Raw genomic sequence first — 14,531 nt, forward strand, 5'->3', positions numbered from 1 at the left:
AGATATTATTTCAAAATCGCGTAGAATCTTTACATATTTAATTTGAAATTTTTTGAAGATGCGTAATTTGAATAAAACAATGGACGGTGGCTAATACGTAAGATGTCAAACGTTTTTGGCAGATGATGTTCAATTACTTTTAATAGCATGTTTTACGTGAATATTATTTAATTATGAATAAATTGTAGTAAATAGTTTTGTTTGTAGTTTTATTTATATACAAAAACGTTAGTAAACGGGCCGCAGTGTTAATAGAGACTCAAAATATCAACTTTTTTGAAATGTTAATATGAAAATGCACTTTTTGGCATATTTTTCTGACGACTTTGCTATCGAGAGATAAACGGTAATCTTTGAAAATCCATAATAAAAGTATTTTCTTCCGTTGTCAGTTTTTTAGCATTAGTTAAAAATGTTAATTATTTCCCAAAATACCTTTAAAATTAAAAAAAGACATTAAACCTGTTTGCCACCTGGCCGTTCCAAGTTACTCCGCCTGTAGGGTAAAAAAGTCTAGATAACAAATTTCTGAAAGACAGCAAAAAGCACATTTCTACAATGATGATGTAGCTGACAGTTGTATTAAACGTAGTCAGATAATTGTTCGTTTGAAATGTGTTATTTGTTGTGATATAATTGTTTTGTCTCAATATAGTTTATATTTGCTCAAAGTCAAATTGGACCTTTGTGCCTCGCCCTGCTCTACATATATATTTTTTATTAAATTTGCTTTAATTCATTTTTAAAAAAGCAGGTCAAAGAAGAAATACTTAAATCATTTTCTATCTCTCCTCGCAGAAATTTTGAAATTTTGTATAAGCTCAGTAATTATTTACAATTATACACAAAATCCAGAATCCAAAAAGAATCTGGAAAACTTGAAACGTAATCAATAAGTCGAAAGACCAAGAAAAACTTGGATTGGATTATACCATGTTTTCCATAGAAAGTGTATAAAACTTCCAGTTTGATTGTATTGACAAAATATAGACAAACTAATGGCATTTATTGTTTTTATAATACTTCATTGTATGGAGCATTGAAACACATCCTTATACACTTAAAGTATTAATATTTTTGATTCTCTAGAAATTATTTAGAATATACCTTACTTAGCAAAACAACGTTTGCCGAGTTAGCTAGTTGTATATAATAATGTACCTAATAAACAAATAAAAATTACGTAATTGCTTCTTAGTGTTTTAATGCTTTTTCTTTAACTTTATGCGAATGCGAAAAAGCTAATGAAAAATTATGAATGAAAAGCATCACAATATAGTCAAATAAAAATGAAAACAATGCTAAATAGATTTAGCAAATCATAAAGTTTGTTGATACGGTAGGTTAATCCTACACATGCGCAACTGTTTCGTATCAGAAACAGGGAGAGCCACTCGCAAAGCCCCCGAGTGCGGAGGATCAAATGCCCGTGGGAGCAGAGCCAAAGTACTCGAGCTCTCCTTTCGCCCTCCTGCAGTCGATATGCCGACAGATACAGAAGATATGGATTAATTCATTAAAAGGTACATAGTCACCTGAACCGATTGACCCGCACTTCGATAGAAATGCTCTGCTGCACAAACACAATGAATAATAGGTAAATATACGTGTTTTATTTTATTTTCTGAATAAAAAGAAAACCACATAGCAATATTACATAAGAAAACACAGACATCAACAAACTGAACAACTTTAATAAGTAATTTAGACACCTCGCTTCATTAATAAAACGTTAGTAAAAAAAAACTAGTAGTGCGTCCTATTGTAACCAATAAACATTGATATGAAACCAATAGAAATGTAAACAAAATTTATACTTATTATTAAATTCTCTATAAAATATCTGATAATTTGATGTGCATAAGTCTAATGACCCTTTTTTACCGCAGAACGGCATTTTTTTTACTTTTTTCACTCAATCTCCTAATACGCTATACCTGCCGTCCCAAAAATTTTATCAGGTCTTTATTTTGTCAACACAAGTAAAATGTTTTATAAATTATTCAAACCGGACGCTCCGTTCTCTCAAAAACTGAATTACCATTTTTAGCACTTGCCCCATATCTTCGAAACTTCCTTTTGCCAAAAACTAACCAGCACGACTCCTTATCAATAAGAATTGAATGTTTTTTGAATCATTCAATCGTTTGATTTGTTTTCCCGAAATCGTCGAGGAAAATTTGTATCCGAACACACACTTACATCAATTTTTTCTAAGGTGTTTCAAAATGTTCAGAAACCTTTGAAACGAAAAGAAATAAAACGACTTTTTGCGATTACTATAATTTACCCTGCGGAAAGTTAATAAAACGCTCATATTAAAGGAGTTTTTGAAGATCATCTTCAAGAATTGTTCAGAAGTAACAAGAAAATGTATCTGCTGAAAATTAATTTAAATCAAAAAATAAATACAAATAATGTATTCCCGATTTTTATAGATCGTGAAAAATATCCTAATTTCACAAAAAGCGACAATTTGATTAATTGTAAGAAGTATCAATATTAAACACTTAATTTACGTCGCTGAATATAAAATTACAGGTTTGAAATTAATAAGTTGATAAATTAATTTATGTACATTATGGCGTCGAAATATATTTTACGTTATAAATACATCAATTGATAAAGTTTCTTATAAAGATTTGATCAAAGAATAATTTTTGAAATGTTATCATATAAAACATTTAAAATAGTTATAATTACATATCAATTTGATAATTAAGATTTATAAACTTATTAAAAATTGTCGTTAGAAAATCATTCGAAATCACGTTGTATAGAAATTATTTAAAAAAAGCACGTGCTCTAATATAATTTGGTTGTTTATCTTTATACATCGAATAATTTTGTGTGTGTAATAAAAATTTTATATTTATTCCTTAAATCTATTCATTGCTTAAATATTAATGAACTGTCATTTTCATTTAATTGTTCACCCACAAAATAACAAATTTCAACTCACGCTTAAAAGCTCTGGGTTTTGCTTGCTTCCTTCGAGACATTCTTGAATTTCACTATTTATAACAAATTTCCACTTTTTCATAATATACTTTAAACATATTATCAAATTAAGTCCACAAACCGAATTATTCGACAATTTCAAATCGTAAATCTAAAGTTCTGTTTTGATTGTTTATTTACAAATGACGTTCTTGATCAGCAATATCCATAGATCACTAATTTTTTAATAAACACTAAAATTAAAAAAAATATTGTCACTGTAATATTTTAATTTAAAATGCAAATTAGTGATGGAATTATTTTTTAAACTTCTACCGGTATTTCCTCCTGACTGTACAACCGATGCACAACGCGGTTACTGTCAAAGTGGCTGCATGCGCCTTATACGCAGGCGAAAGATAAGACATACCTTATCAACATAATGTTCTAATAATTTAAATACGCTTTTGAACATCATTTTAAAAATTTTTTATGAATTATTTTAATATTTCTATTATTCCAATAATTTAATCATGCCATAAGCAAACAAATCACATAAAGTTTTCCGTTATAAAAGCACTTGCGCCATCCACCATGAGAACGAGAAATCAGGCGCATAATGGTTTCTTTCTTTTCAATGTTAGATAAATTAAGAATAAAGGAGAAACAAACCAACAGTTTGAAAAAGTAATTTTGCTCATTACATATCAAAGCATAATTCGATTGTAGTGATCAGTTTAAAACCATATAGAAATATATGTGGTGAAAAAAATATTCTATCTATTGCAGAGGGTCGTTTATGCTTATTAACTTCCCGTAGGGCAAGTTATAGTTATCGCAAAAAAGTCGAAAATGAAAATTTTTATATATCTTTACGTTTCAGAGGTTTCTGAACATTTTGGCATACCTTAGAAAAAATTGATGTATGTGTGTGTGTGCGTGTGTGTGTGTACGTGTGTGTATGTATGTGCGGATACAAATTTTTGTCGACAATTTCGGGAACACGGATCAACCGATTTGAACAATTCAAAAAGCATTCGATTCGTATTGATAAGGAGACGTGCTGATTAGTTTTTGGCGAAGGCAGGTCCAGCCGTTCCAAAAATACGGGGCAAAAAGTGCCGAAAACAGTAACTCATTTTTAAGAGAACGGAGCGTCCGATTTGAATAATTCAAAAAACATTTAACTTGTATTGACAAGATAAAGAATTGATCAAATTTTCATGAGGGCAGGTCTAGCCGTTTCGGAGATCTAACAAAAAAAGTAAAAAAAATGCCATTTGGCGGTCAAAAATGATCATTAGACATATGCACATCAAATTATCAGATATTTTATAGAGATTTCGACAATAAGTATAAATTTTGTTTGCATTCCTATGGGTTCCGTACCAATGTTTATTCGTTAGACGGCGACGCGGAGCTTACGCGCTTTGACATTTTGTCTCTATGCAGTTAAAGCGCGATTGCTTTGAAAAAAAGTTCAGATCTTTCAAAATATGCCAAAATAAAGAAAACATTATTTTTTCAAAAAAAATTTTTTTTCAAAAAAAAGTAATTTTTTGTCTAATTTATAGTTTCTCAAAAATCTTATTTTTTCGAAGTAATTTTTTTTTTTAAATGTCAATCGTTTTTAAAAAAATAATTTTTGGTACGGGAAGTTCCAGCAATTTGCCTTAAGGCACAATGCCTTAATTGCCTTAAGACAGAATTCCACTTACAGCTAGTTTATCTATAGTTGTTACTGCCAATGCCACAATAATAAATTATTTGCTAATTGTTTTGTTCATAGAGAATTAAAAATTCCAATTCAGTATATTCGCAAAATGTTAAATGTAATTTTATATACGATCATGAATCATGCTAGTCAAATAACAAATTTTAATTATTTCAAATTTAAAATATAAAGAACCCCAACAACTGAGTGGACAATTTTTGTATTTGTTCAAATTCATTTTAATTGTCATTATTATTTTATTAACTTCCCGTAGAGTAAGTTATTGTAATCGTCCAAAAATCAGAAATGAAAATTTTTACATATCTTACCATTCTGAACATTTTGGCATACCTTATTTTAGAAAAAATGGATTTATGTGTGTGCGTGTGTATGTGTATGTGTGTGCATGTATGTGCGGAGACAATTTTTTGTCGACGATTTAGAGAGCATGGATCAATCGATTTGAATGATTAAAAAAACATTATTAAATTAATAATAAGTTTTTGGCCGAGGCAGGTTCAACCGTTTCGCAGTTACGGGGCAAAAAGTATTAAAGATGGTAATTCAGTTTTTGAGAAAACGGAGCGTCCAAATTCAATGATTGAAAAAATATTTAACTTGCAATGACGAAATGAAGAACTAATTGAATTTTTGGGAAAACAGGTCTAGCGGTTTTGGAGTTTAAGTAAAAAAAGGTAAAATAAAATGCCATTTGGCGGTCAAAAACGATTATTAGATATATGGACATCGAATTATCAGATATTTTATAGAGATTTTGATAATAAGTACAAGTTTTGTTTACATTTCTATAGGCTCGGTAGCAATGTTTATCAGTTAAGTACACCACGATACAGCGCTTACGCGCACCGATATTCCGTCTATAAAACAGCGATGACACAGTGATTACTTTAAAAAAAAAGTTCAAAATTTTCAAAAAAAAGTCAAAAAATCAATTTTTTTCAGTTTTTAAATTTTTTTAAATCTTTTTTAAAAATTTTTTTTTTGGTACAGGCAGTTTCAGCAATTTGCCTTAAGACACGATGCCATGCACCGTTAATTTATTAACTTCCTGTAGCGTAAGTTATAGTAATCCAAATATAGTAATAAAGACCAAAAATCGAAAATAAAAATTTTTACATATCTTCACGTTTCAGCCATTTCTGAACATTTTGGCATACCTCAGAAAAAATGGATGTGTGTGTATGTGGGTATGTGTGGAGACAATTTTTCGTCGACGATTTCGGGCGTACGGATGGATCGATTTGAAAAATTCAAAAAGCAATCGATTCCTATTGATATGGATGAGAATGAGATCTGCTGATTAGTTTTTAAAGCAGACAGGTCCAACGGCTTCGGAGATATGGAGCAAAAAATGCTACAACTGTCAGTTTTAAGAGAACGGATAAAGCGATTTGAATGATATAAAAATCGTCCGATTGATGGGAAAAAGTGGTAATTAGATTTTGGCAAAGGCAGTTTCAGCCGTTTCGGAGATAGAGCCAAATGTGCAAAAAATGAAACGAAAACGATTGACGAAACGATTGCTTTTGAAAAAAGAATTTTTTTATATATATTTTTTTAATTTTCAAAAAAAATTTTTTGAAAAATAATTTGGATTTTAATTCTAATTCTAGCTAAAGCTCTAACTATATCACTTATATACTTCAAATAAATGATTTTAACTTTGCAATTCAGTTTATATAATATGTATACACAGGGCCGGTCCTACCTTGAATGCAACGCATGCAAAAATGCAGGCGCACGCCTTAGGGGGCGCCAAAACAAGGTTCGGAAATAAAATTTATAATATATTATTTATATAATTTTTAAATATAAAATCCAGATTACTTAATAGCTTATAATAAACAATCCAACTTAACTATGAGACACAAAAAGCATATTCAGTTTGCAATGTGATATCAATAGAAACAATTAACCAAATAATAACTCTGCAAATTTATAAATTAATGTTCTGCTTATTGTTTAATGTACTTATTAATTTTTTTCTTCGCTTTAACTTAACGTGGAATCGAAAAAGAAATCATTTAGTGTTCAATCCCGTAAGAGCAAACCTACGAAAGTTTCAATTAATTATTGCGCGTTATTGGTGAAAAATGGCAAGCTGACTTAGTTGAAATGGAACTTTAATAAAGAAACATATACTAATTATACTAAAGAAAATGGAAAATGGGGAATCAGTGTTTAGAAAATGGCTTGTTTATTCCGCAAATTTGAATTGTAATTTTTGTTTTTGTTGCAAATGTTTCACATCTGATGAACTTTGAACGTTGAAGACATGCGTGGTTAGGGTTATGGAGCAAATATGAAAAATGGAAGCAAAATGTACTTAGGAACAAAAATCTTTAAGCTTTTTCTATACAAAATTTAATTATTAACTATGAAGAAATAATACAGATACAATTATATTTTGTTTGTTCCCGTATAGTTAAGGAAATAAGTAATTTCTTTGCATCTTTTACTAATCTTTGGGCAATACTTTAAAAAATAATTTTTTAAAAGTTTAACTTTAAAACAACAATCTGATACTCTGTATCTGATGGGAAAATAAAGCTGAATACAATGATATGATACAATGATATGACCTTATGAATGATATGATACCAATAAGGAGAAGTTTACGATTCAATTTTGGATATTGTATTTATTTTAATTAATTTTAATATTTTAATTTAATTTAAATTAAAACATGAAATACGAGTGTTATGTTTAAAAATCAAATACTAGTTTTTTTTGCTCTTTTGTCGTGATTTGTTCTATAGAATAAATCGCATAAAAATGTTTCAAAACCTAAATATTAATATTATACATACGTTAGAAATAATTGAGAATTTAAAAAAAAATGATTATGATCAACCCCCGAGTCTCCTCGATTTTCTAAATAAATTTAAATCGATGTATTGTATACGCTTTTAGATTTTATCTATTTTTTGTGTACTAAATCCAGGATGACTAAAAATTAATTTAAAAAAATCAACGTAAAATATAAAAAATATAACGAAAAACTGTTAAAACAGTTAAAATTATTGGGGGGGGGGGCGCTAAAATAAATCTTGCATGCGGGCTCTGAGAACCTCAGGACCGGCCCTGTGTATACATATTATATAGTATACTTAGAAATATTAGACAATGTTCTTCATTTGAAATCCGATTGATTAAGTTTTGTTTAATTACTTTTTATAAAATAAGAATAATGAAAGTTACATTATTTATAATAATCTAGTTGAAAACATTTTTTATATTCCTCGAACACTGAAAGTTCTAGCAATTTGCCTTAGGGCACGATGCCACACACCACTAGTAATTAAATGATCTATTATGTCTAATTTCTATTCAAATGCACTCTGTGGTCAGTTTGTAGTCCGGTCTCTATGTGTACTCTATTCTATGTCTGCCTCTATGTTTATGCATCAAGTAGTCAAGATAGGTTTTGTTTATTTAAACCGCATACATTTGATAGCCGAATTGGTGATAGTTGGAATAAATTAGTTTGATTTACGAATATTAAAATGAAAAATTGACCACAATGCTTAAAATAAGTAACTCAACAAGGCGAATTGTTGATTTGCCTCTGGAGGTATTATAATGTGTTTACAATCCATTATTTATATCACATGACTTTTTGAAACAATATATGTAGTACACATTATAAAAATAATTGAAAAATATGTTAGTATTTAGGCCTGGGTCATTACATTTCCCCAAATATGCAAAATGGTTAATTTATATGCATGTTCTTATGCAATAATCAATAATAAAATTGCATAGTTATGGGTTATAGAATGCATTTCAAGATATCTATTATAAATATTAAAATTTATGTTATAGATTTTAGAATCCATTTTGAGATACCTAAGTGTATCAGACCAAATTTCCTTTGGAGCAACATGTCGCTACTTTTATGAAGTGACATGTGGAATACACTTCTGCGGAAGAGAGAAAGTTATTCTTTGCAAAGACAAAATGGATGGTGATCGACCTCTGATCCAGGTATATATAAATATGAATTGATATCTCATAGTCAGAGGTATATTAACTCATAATGAGATTCCGTTCTCATATGGTTTATATTATAGTTTTAGGAACCGAGGTCTATTCCCACATAATACTAAAAAAACTTACCATGAATTTCAATTAGTGTGCATTAAAAATAATATTTATACATAAACTCATAAAGCTCATTTGGAATATGAAATTTGATGAAGAAACTGTGTGAACATATATTAAAATTAAAAATGACTTAATTAGATCATCTTTAATATGTACTGGTTTCTGAAGGAAAATGCTCCTCACTAGTCGTTTGGATTTGCAAGTTACATAGATATTATAAATGAAACAAAACAAAAATGTTCTCAAGAACTCATGTTATTTCTTACATCAACGTAATTTATTAATTTAATATATCCATCTAGAGGTCATATGAATATATACTCTTTGGGATATTAATCTGAGTACAGAAATCCAATGGTATTGTTAGTTTCCAACCTAATTGTTTAAGTGTTTTTTAATTTTATAAGCATAATCTATTACAGCGACTGAAAGCTAAGAAATAAAATTAGATTTGTATGTCCATATTATTATTTTGCTGAAACAAACTTAAATTATTTAACATAGTTGAACAACTTCTAAAATAAATATTTCTTGAGTTAACTAAGTTCTGAATGATATCACACTCTTAATTTTATCTGCCAGATATTATATAAAATAATTGAAAATTGAATTTTATAGGTACTTAGAAATTCAACAAAAAAGTTTCATCATTACTACTTTGAGCAAGTGGAATTTGGAGATAAGTTGGAAGATTTTTGGCAAACATTTGGTCCAGATATTTATTCTCTATATATTGCACGATGTGATATGCAAGAAAAAGCACTTGGAGAAGCATTATCTGAATGTAGCCATTTAGAGGAATTGCATATTATATCATGCCATGATATTCTTATGTCAGGAAGACTATTGGAATCAAAAGAAGAAAGGGCAATCTTGAAAAAGACTCTAAATCAATTGAAATTCTTAGATCTTTCCAGTAACAGATACTTGTCAGATGCACTATTTACAAGATTTGCTCATTTGACTAACAAGATGCACACCCTTTTCCTAAATGGGTGCAATATATCGTTTCACAAAGGATTGTATAAAAAATTTTACCCATCACAAAATTTTGACTCACCCTCAGAAAGTGTGTTAACTTTTAAGTTTATATTAGAATTTTTAAGAGATCAAGCATCAACTATAAAAAGCTTAGACTTCAGTAGCACACTGATTGACGGATCTGCATTATCATCGCTTGCGCAGATACAAGGATTAGAATTAAGTTGCTTGAAACTGCAGCAATGTGATCAACTCACCAACTCAGGGATATTGGAGTTGTGCAATAGGCAACAATGTTTAGTTGAATTAGACTGTTCGTTTTGCTCTCGAATGACTGATCAATCTCTGATAGCAATATCTAACGGCTTAATTAATTTGCAAAAGTTGTACATTCGTAGATGCAGGGCACTAACAGATGTTGGTATAAGTGAATTGGATAAACTTGTAAATCTTAAAGTACTGGATATTTCTGAATGTAGCACTTTTATCACATCAAAAGGGATAGAAGAAGCTATATGTTCAAAATATAATGAAAGGATGAATGAACTTATTTTGGGAGGATTAGAAATTACAGAAAATGTTGTTTTACTGATCACTGATAATTTACCTAATCTAAGAGTCCTAGATTTAGGTGGATGTGGTAATGCTGTGACTAATCTTTGTGTTCAGAATATTTGCAGTAAACTCCAATGGCTTCGAGAATTGAACTTAGATCATTGTTACCGAGTTACTGATACTGGTTTAACTGGAGTTCTTTGCACTACTGTTGACGATGAAATGTTAAATTTTTATAGAATGACTCATGCTGCAAAAACTCAGGAAAATATGATGATAAATTTAAAAATAAATGAGGTGAATACTATAATAAAGTAGTGATGAGAGCCTTTTGATGAACATTAATTACTGATCATTGAATATTTTAAAGTATTGAATTAATCTAAAGGGAGTGATTGCTTATGAAATAATACAAATTTTTTTATAGGGTTATAATCATTTCAATGATGAAAATCTTATGAATGGAGACAACGGTATTGCCAAACTGCGTGGTCTAATGGTTTTAAAGTTGCAAGGCTGTAGATTGACGGATCTTAGTCTTAAAGCATTGAGATTTTTAGAACTCAAAAAGCTAAGTTTGAGCCACTGTTTAGAGGTACCATTGACTAATTCTGCAATCAAATAAAACAATTTCATTGTTATTTTTTTTTTCAGTTTACATTAGCAGGATTTGAAAACATGGTTCAATACTGTCCTGCTTTGGAAATTTTGAATCTTGAAGCTAGTAAAGTGGTAACAGACGAAATAGTATTATGTATTGTGAAAAATTTACCAAGATTGAAAGTACTGGTGTTAGATAAATGTACGCAGATTACCAATTCATCTTTGGACTCAATTTTGTGTTACGGAAAATATATCAGGGTAAGAATAATTTATTTCTAAATAAAACAGTGTATAATAAATTATTTCTAATATTTTATTAAATTTTATACAATTTTTTAGTATGTGTCATTTAATGGATGTGAACAGCTTAATGATTTTAGAAAATTAAGTGACTTGAACTCTAAAGTACCACATTGTATTGTGGAACATAATGTATTATCATCCGATGCATATGTAAATTGGAAAAGTACAGAATACTCTTCCTCTAATTGGAAAACCACAGAATACTCTACCTACGATCCACAATTTTAAACAAAAAACGCCATGTAAAAAGAACATTTTAGTAGTTGAAATACTAATATATTTTTTACATTCTCTTACAACGCATTTTACATGTTTGTTTATAAAAATATAAATTGAAAAAAAAATCATTTTATTATGTTTGCAACTTAACATATTGTGATTTAAAAATTAAATTATTAAATATATAATTGTTATGGTGTTATGAAATGTATTATATTAAAAGTATTGTTTATACATGATATTATATTAAATGAAATTAAATTTCTAATGTTTTAAGTGACAAAATATGTTTATACAATTTATTAATTTATTAAATATAATATGAACCTTCATATATATGAAACGTAAATTGTATTTATTAGTATATTAAATGGCATTATTCAATATTATTTCATCTTCAAGATATAAATTCATTCTATTCTATTCAATTTGTATTGATTACAATTTCTGTAAAAAATATTTCAATATAAAAACAATCTATATCTCTTTAAGTAGCAGCATTAAGATTAGAATATTATGACAAATATGACTTTCTTAAATATGATAATATGTACATAAACTATTAAAAGCCATAGGACAATGAAAGCTATTTCATAGAAGTTTTTTGCAATTTTCCTACATTAAAATATTCATCATATACATTGAAATTTATTTATTTCTTTGATTTATTCAGTACATATCTTTATTTATGTCTGCTAAACTAAGAAAATCCCATTAATTTGCATTTTAAAAGCTATGGACCATAAAATAACTTAAACTCAATTGTAATTAATTCTCAACAACATTATTAATCAGTAAAAATTTATAGTTACCTTCATTATTGTAGTAATACTTTTCTTTTATCTATGGCTATATAGAATCTTTCTTATGTAGTCGGATAGAGCAAAAAATTGATTTACACAGTATTTCACATTTTTTAATTATATATTCACATTTGATGTTCACGTTTACACAACGACTTAACGGTTTTAGAAAATTATGTCGAATTGTAAAATAGTCATTCAATAACATGTAAAGATATGTTAAGTGTTATAAATATTATAAAGGAAAAAATACCATTGAGGTTCACCATCAGAATGAGCATTTTGTTATATAAATCACTTCATGCAGTACTTGCAAATTTATTTCGTACTAACGGCCCTAGACAATTAGAGATTAGAGTATAATGTATTCATATAAACGTTTCTCTCTCCCGATTTTTAAGTTCAGAAAGGATACTTAAAGGGTCCTCCGCTGGACGTGATGGCGCTGCTTTTGGCATTCAAATTAATGGCGCAAAATTTGAAATAAAAATTAATGAATTTTAGTAATCGGATATTTGAAACCAAATTTGGTATTACAATCGTAATATGTTTTGTTATAATACAATAATAACAAAAATCTACTAGATAATATTATATTATAATAAGTATACAATCAAATCGAAATGTAAATCAACAAAAACACTGTCAGTTTAAATATACATGATACTTAATCTACTGGAATAACTTCACACTTTTTTAACTTATTAATATAAACATTTAGTGTAATTTAGTGAATAATGCAATAGTGGTAACTATAGCCATTAACTAATAATTTTATACTTGTTTATATTTGTTTATGGTTTTATATATCTTATACTTGTTTATCTATGCTAATAATCATCCCGTGCAAAATTTGACATTTTTGACACCTGAAAGATTTCTAAATATTTTGTCTTTCTTGTAGAAGCTTATACTTGATTTCTTACATAATTTCCTAGAACTGGCTTCTTTCCTTAAAGTTTAATATGATTAGACTAATCTGTCAATGCACTATGCTTATTTATCTATGCACTACGTAGTATTTATGTCCTGTATCTGAGTTTTAAGCTGTTCTGTTCATTTTGTCAAAGGGCTATGCATTTGAGAACAAATCTTAATGAAATCTTTATTAACAAATCATATCATATACTCTTTTTTTATCTATGTAAATGATGATATGTAAATGTACAAACACAAATGAACAAGAATCACCATTTTTTCAACGGACACAAAAATAACACTGACGTTTCTTACCATATTTCTTACTAACCAACATAAAACACGTACTCTTCCTACTCTTCTTTTATCTATGATAAAACAGATAAAACATGGATAAAACATTTGATAATACTTTTTCATCGGCTCACTAGCGCCAAATTTGCGACTACCGTTGGACCCCTAAGTAGCCCTTCTGAACGCGGATGCTAACGGCCGTTGCGTATATTTACTGTCTATGGCTGACAATTAACCCTGCTTCTGTTCCAAGTTCCAACCTATAAATCTGTGACGCTTGAACGTGAATATATGAGTATGTACTTTCTAAATTATGATTTTAACGTGTTTTATATTTTACGTTAGTAATTTAATTATAATTAAATCTTACTTGTGAAACTGATTTCTGCTTACTAAAATGTTGATCTGCTGAAAAAGGATATTTACAATATTTTCTAATACTGATGGTATAAATTGGATTATGGTAAATTGAATTCGCTTTATACACGTGTTCTTGTATTTTGGCGTATACTGTCATTAATATATACAGAAAACTTACGAATTTTTCGAAAAATGCTCAGTTCATTGATTCACATGCTCAGTATTCTGGGAGGTTGACCTTATGTTTTTTTTTTTTTTTAATTATAAGTACTAGTTTCAACAGATTACATTATAATCTATAAATCACATGTGAGGATATTGAAAAATATTTAAATAAATGAATAATTATAAATAATTTATTAAAACAATTTTTCCATATAGAGCAGAAATGTTTATTGCCTGGACTGCCACGAACCGCTGGGTTATTTTCTTTTTAATTGTCTTAATTTTCGGCTGCTTGAACAGATTGTATTTCATATTTGCTTCTTATAACCTCTGCTACAGTAGGTAGTTTTAGGTCCTTGTAGATTATATGCTTGGTCATAAACCATGGTGCGTTGCTGATCATTCTGACTATTTTGTTTTGGGCTTTTTAAACTATGAGAATGCTGCTGGCACAATCTCACAGCTCTATCCCATATTGGAATTATCATCACTTATGTATGATAGAATCTTATTTCCGAGTGAGGGTTTGGACGATATCCCTATGAGCC

The 14,531-nt window shown here is 28.8% G+C and overlaps 2 protein-coding genes across 2 annotated transcripts in view; one reads left to right on the forward strand and one right to left on the reverse strand.

The window, feature by feature from the left end:
- The window catches only part of LOC113375587 (zinc finger protein 423 homolog), a 257,505-nt gene extending 245,090 nt beyond the window's left edge, over positions 1–12,415 (reverse strand). Inside the window, exon 1 of the mRNA XM_026615519.1 lies at positions 12,256–12,415. The gene's annotated coding sequence lies outside the window, so the exon portion shown is untranslated. The remainder of the gene's footprint in view (positions 1–12,255) is intronic.
- LOC113377852 (F-box/LRR-repeat protein 2-like) lies at positions 8,124–11,520 on the forward strand. Its single transcript, XM_026618289.1, has 6 exons — positions 8,124–8,249; positions 8,501–8,662; positions 9,401–10,615; positions 10,746–10,913; positions 10,973–11,179; positions 11,261–11,520. Exons 1-6 carry the CDS (start codon positions 8,199–8,201, stop codon positions 11,450–11,452), a joined length of 1,995 nt encoding a protein of 664 aa, XP_026474074.1. The 5' UTR covers positions 8,124–8,198; the 3' UTR covers positions 11,453–11,520.
- Positions 12,416–14,531: the final 2,116 nt, after the last annotated feature.

Source organism: Ctenocephalides felis, unplaced genomic scaffold (genome assembly GCF_003426905.1).
Source record: "Ctenocephalides felis isolate EL2017-DRISC unplaced genomic scaffold, ASM342690v1 CF-g0.4_SCAFFOLD_01886, whole genome shotgun sequence".
Classification (NCBI taxonomy): domain Eukaryota; kingdom Metazoa; phylum Arthropoda; class Insecta; order Siphonaptera; family Pulicidae; genus Ctenocephalides; species Ctenocephalides felis.